The sequence below is a fragment of the Coenobita brevimanus genome, chromosome 18, assembly GCF_032717465.1.
Source record: "Coenobita brevimanus isolate Jiangsu-jjx chromosome 18, ASM3271746v2, whole genome shotgun sequence".
Classification (NCBI taxonomy): domain Eukaryota; kingdom Metazoa; phylum Arthropoda; class Malacostraca; order Decapoda; family Coenobitidae; genus Coenobita; species Coenobita brevimanus.
Window position 1 is genome coordinate 7,567,776 of NC_136971.1, and position 6,000 is coordinate 7,573,775.

General features: G+C 41.4%; 1 protein-coding gene across 1 annotated transcript in view; it reads right to left on the reverse strand.

The window, feature by feature from the left end:
- LOC145391351 (uncharacterized) overlaps nucleotides 1-3,449 on the reverse strand; it is a 60,080-nt gene extending 56,631 nt beyond the window's left edge. Inside the window, exon 1 of the mRNA XM_080265949.1 lies at nucleotides 3,324-3,449. Coding sequence (XP_080122075.1) covers nucleotides 3,324-3,449 — 126 coding nt within the window. The remainder of the gene's footprint in view (nucleotides 1-3,323) is intronic.
- Between the last annotated feature and the right edge of the window lie 2,551 nt (nucleotides 3,450-6,000).

Sequence of the window (6,000 nt, forward strand, 5' to 3'; positions counted from 1 at the left end):
AAGCCCAAAAACAGTTTGAGGAGGATATAATAAATAAAAGTAGTGATCAACCAAAGCTGTTTTACAGCTATATCAGAAGCAAAACCAAAGTAAAAGATATAATACAATCCATCACGGACGAGGGAATCACTTATACACAAGAGAAAGATATTTGTGAAGCACTAAATAAGAATTTCCAATTAGTTTTTACAGAAGAAAAAAATTTTGAGAGGGACTATGTGGAACACGCATGTCCACACATACTACCAGATATACAAATAGCAGAAAAAGTAATACAAGAGGAGTTAAGTAGATTAGACAGAGGAAAAGCAAGTGGTCCTGATGAAATTTCATGTTGGGTGTTACGAGAATGTGCAAATGAGTTAAGTAAACCATTATTTTTAATTTTCAAGAAATCTTTGAGTCAAGGGAAACTACCTGATATTTGGAAAAAAGCAAATATAGTCCCCTTATTCAAGAAAGGAAATAGACAAAATCCTCTCAACTGCCGACCAGTATCACTGACTAGTGTTGTAAGCAAGGTATTAGAAAAACTTATAAGAAAAGCTTGGGTAAATCATCTAGAAAAACACAGTATGATAACAGAAAGACAGTTTGGTTTCAGAAAAGGAAAATCATGTGTTACTAATCTGTTGAGCTACTATGACAGAGTAACAAACACAGTACAGGAAAGGGAAGGATGGGTGGACAGTATCTATTTAGATTTCAAGAAAGCTTTTGACACAGTACCACACCAAAGACTTTTATGGAAGCTGTACCATCAAGGAGGAATTCGAGGCAAACTGTTTTGTTGGATGCAAGACTTTCTCATAAAAAGAGAAATGAGGACAGTACTAAGAGGAAACTACTCATCATGGAAAGAAGTGACTAGTGGAGTACCACAGGGTTCGGTGCTGGCACCAATCATGTTTTTAGTGTACATAAATGATATAAACAGTAACACTGGAAATGAGAGCTATCTGAATATGTTTGCAGATGATGCAAAAATACAAAGGAGAATTACTAGCACAGACTCTTGTAGGGAGCTACAAGAAGAATTAAATAAACTTCATGAATGGAGTAGTACATGGCAAATGGAATTCAATGTGGACAAGTGTCATGTAATCAAGTTTGGTAAAAGTGGAAAAAGACCTGATTGGGATTATAAGTTAGGAAATAAAACCCTATACACATCAGAAAGAGAGAAAGACCTAGGTGTGATTATCAATAACAGACTATCTCCGGCTGACCACATCAGCGAGAAGGTACGGAACATGTATACACTGCTTGCAAATATGAGAATAGCATTCACATACATAAATGAAGACATGCTAAAAAGGATAATAACATCATTCATTAGACCAACCCTGGAATATGCATCAGTAGTCTGGAGTCCTCATCTCAAAAAGCATATAGACAAGATTGAAAAAGTTCAAAGGGCCGCTACAAGATGGATACCAAGCTTAAGGGACCTAAGCTATGAAGAAAGACTAAATAAACTGAATCTACCAACACTACAGGAGAGAAGGAAAAGAGGTGACATGATAATGCTATATAATTGCATATCAGGAAAGGAGAAAATAGACATAAATGATTACTTAACATATGGAGAAGCATCAGCAAGAGGACACTGCAAAAAACTGCATAAGAAGAGAGGTGATAAAGACGTAAGGAAATTCAGTTTCCCAAACAGAGCAATTGATCAATGGAATGCACTACCGAATGAAATAGTGTGTGCCAAAACAATTCACAAATTTAAGGATATGTACGATAAATATGGTCTAAGACACGGGACAATACGAGCTTGACTCATTCCTGTAAAGATACAATTAGGTAAGAACACACACGTCCCAAGGTGGTGTGTGTGTCGGAGAGGGGCTTGGTGTGAGTACAAAAGTATATAAGTATTTCATTTTTATCCCATTCAGACCGATGGCTTATTTTCCACTTTATTCTTTGCTATTTGCAGATGATATAATTCGGCTTAGGAGAGATTTTTCGCACTGTTGGGATTAGATACAGCCTTAAAAAACTCCCCTTCGCTATAGCAGATCTTTTTAACTTTATTAAAATCATCTGCCGACAGCAAGAACAAAATATGAAAGTATGTCACTGAACTAACGGGGTTATGCACTTCACTATGTGAACAGAACTCAGGCTGAAGCAAAAACAGAAGAACACGTGGATTAAAGTGATACTGACCATGGTGGTGGGTGTGTTGGAGGTGCGGTAGGTGCGGGCAGACTGAGTGGTATGGATGATGATGATGATGTGCTTTAAACAGAGATGACTAATTTCCTCTTTTCTTATCAGGGCCGGATATCCAGCTTGCTCTCTTTCTCGCCGTCGCAGCTGCGGCCATGAATGAGATTCAAACAACACGAGAAGTAATGACCACAAAAACGACAAATGTTTCCCTCCGAGTAATTGTATTATTTTTTTGTGGTAAATTCCGAAGAACCAAAGACTAAAAACCTGCAAAAATGTCGAACAAAAAACATCCACTTATTTTACAATGCTTGGACACATTGTGATTGGAACATTGAGGGTCACAAGCAGTGGGAAAAAAGAGATGTCAGTTTCATAGAGCTCTCCCTGGACCTTTTTTATTTTATTGTTTCGCAGTTATTTAAGAGGAGCCTGTGGAGTCACGTGGAGAGACAGGCTGACGAATGAGGATATAAAGGAACTTTGTGGTGTGGATGTGGATGTGATAGGAAGCGTTATGAGGAATACACTGAGGTGGTTTGGTCATGTGGAGAGGATGGAGAGTGAAAGACTGACGAAGAGAGTGTATATGAGTGAGGTGGAGGGGGAAAGAGGGAGGGGGAGGCCGAGGATGAGATGGAGGGATGGGGTGGAGAGGTATATGAGAGAGGGGGGTGTGAGTTGGGAGCAGGGCAGTGAAATGGCGGGGGACAGGACGACTTGGAGACGATTTGTTTGTGGCCACCCCAAACGGGATTGAGGCGTCTGGCAATAGATAGATAGATAGTTTCGCAGTTTTATGTTCTCGTTAACCTTTATGTCTGGTGGACGGATATGGAAAGAACAGAAATGTCTGAAATTTTATCACGGCAAATATTTACTGCAAGCCAAGATATATAAGACCATCCATCCCTTTTATTAGGTAATGTTCAAGGACATCATTCCATTGGCACAGGTCACTCAGTCTCAGTGGCAGTGCCTCTGTCACGCCACATATTCCCTCCTTCAAGATTTCTCCGTGTACCGGTGTTCCGAGGCGATCTATCCTCGGACACCTCAGTCATTATTTTGCTCAATCAGGTTAGTATGAGATCGGGAGGCCCTCACACAAGTTCCTCTGCTCTTCGTCAGTACACTGTAAATGGTGTCAGTGTGGTCAGGTTTGTGGTCCCACAGTCACGGAAGACGTCTTGGTTGCCAGAGATCAGGAAGCGAACCAGTGCCCCATATGCCTGCAGCATGATCATCTTACCTCTTGCCATAGCTCCAGTGGAATTCCAATATGCATTAATTATTCTCAAGATGTGTCAAAATTATTCTCTCTTTTCTGTGGACCAAGTAGGCACTTGGAGTCACCTGGGAAGAACTAGAGGTGGAGAAAGGTCAGCCACTAGTTGGGCACACCGGATATCGGAGAGGTGCAGGTGCAGGAAAACAGGCTGGTACAGGGCAGGAATGGCAGGGACAAGGATTGGCAGGGTGGTGTGGGGTTGACAAGTCTGATTGGCGTGGAGTGAGGAGATGGAGAGGTCACCACAAGGTGGCGAGCAGACATAAGTTGTCTAGATGAAGAATATGACTAAGGCTTAGAATTGTTTACTTACTGCACAATAGTCATCAAGGCAGACACATGATAATCTAAAGTCTCAAACTTGCCCTACTAGATGGCCTGCAAAAGTCAGATTTACATCCAGGTCTCCCTTTGTCCTACATGGGTGAACAGGAACTTGAGGAGAATAAACTTAGTCCAGCAGTTTGACCAATTCTCACTCAGGCAGACTTTTGTACAAGCTTATTTCTCCTTTGTCCTTGGCTGGTTGGTTGTGGGAAGCTTCTTTTATCCAGTGTTGCAGCCACACAGTACTGTATCTGTTGTCTTCAATTAAGTTCACCCTTCTTCCCTCCATGTGACTGACATTCAACTTGGAGTGCACTACATTAAACTTTTCACAAGTGACGTCAATTTCATCTTATTGCTCCTACCATCAGATAATTTTATTCAGACTGAGATTTTTTTTAAGCTGCAGGAGTTAGGTACAGCTTTCATTAACCTCTTTGCTATGTTGTGCTTCTACCCTTCACTGAATAAAACCATATAATGGCAGCAAGAGAAAATTTTTTAAGGATGTCTGCAGGTTGGAGGGGTTAAAGTCATCAACTCAGACAAGCTATGTTTAACCAGGGCACCTTTCTATACCACAAATTACCTAATCCCAACTTATTAATACACTAAACCCAAATTCCCACTGCCACTTCATTTTATTTGATTTAGTATTAAGATTCAACAAAAAAAATACTCTATTTACTCTGCAAACAATACCTTTGATCAGTGATGTCCTATACTTTCCCGGCATGGGCTCCCATCTTATCTAATATTCACTACAACATCTGGCAAACCATACAGAACCCCTATGCATCACTACTGGCTGCATCAAAACCATAGTGCACTTACACTCCAAGACTAAAGTCCTCCCTGTTAGAGACTACCTTGTTATAAGAGATGCAGTTTTATGCAGTTGTCTGTGCCAATAGGCAACATCCCTGTCATTACATGCCAGAGACACACGGCACATAGGTACCTGTACATAAATCAATCACCACACAAACCTTCCATGGCAACACTTCACCTCTAGATATCCCAACACTAGCAGTGGAGGAACACCTACATACTCACTTCACATGCAGGGCAATACAATACCTTGATCAAAGCACTTTATTACAAGGTACCCCCCTCCTGACATCTGTAACGAGGCTTTGATCAGGACATCACCCAGCCCTACTCAGCCACCAGCTAAGATTTGGGTTGGGTGGAATCGCAGATGACACGTGCCCTGCTTGTAAAACAGACCCACACAACACAACATACATAAGGGAGCACTGCACAGTACTATGATGCAGACATATTGTCAGTGGTGTAAGAAACCTATGGGATAACCCCATGGGGCAGTTGCTTACTGAGTCAGTGGGTTTCCTTGATCACATGGATTGTAGGAGGGAGACAGAAAAGGAGTACAGTACTGTACTAATTTCCATTATAGTGTTTGTTCCAATCTGACAATGATCCTTAATCCCTTTCCTCTTGGTGGTTGGCCAGCTCAAGAATCTACACTTACATGATCTGAAAGATCCTCTCAGTGAGGCTCCTATGTGTCCACGTGGCATCATGCTAACCAGCTGTCATACGTCTGAGCCAAGATGACTGTCTGATGTTTACATGTGCAGAACCCCACTCTGGGTCATCCATGCAGGCTGCCTTCTTCCTGCCATTCCTTTAAGTCCCTGTGCTTCTCACTCACTCTGTAACATGTCTCACAGCAGTGATCATGTCTCTCCTTTCATGCATTGTGCTACATCACCTTCTCGCATGTACAGTCATTGGCCCACTATCACTATCTTAATAATGCAATGCAAGTGTGCAACTAACTTTTAATAAATAGCAAAATGTTCTCAGTGCCTGTAACTCCTTCTGTGGAAAATAATGAAATATTTACTGAACTATAGCTCTAGCCTGTCTCCTCTGCGTTAACTACGTACAGTATGTAGCCAGTTGCCAACTTTTGGCTCTACTCATTTCCATCTGTTCATCTCACTCATTATAATAAATAGCAAAATGCTGTTAGTGCCTGTAGTTTCTTCTGTTGACAACAATAAAATCCATCCATCCATCCATCATCCAATCCTATGTTTCCCCACGAGAGGCATTGGAGCCCGTGGCTAGGCAAGTTGGTCCTGACATTTAAGATGACAATGACCAGTCTCACTCATCCCTGAGTAACATTACGTGAGCAATAAACTCCAACCACCCCTTGCATA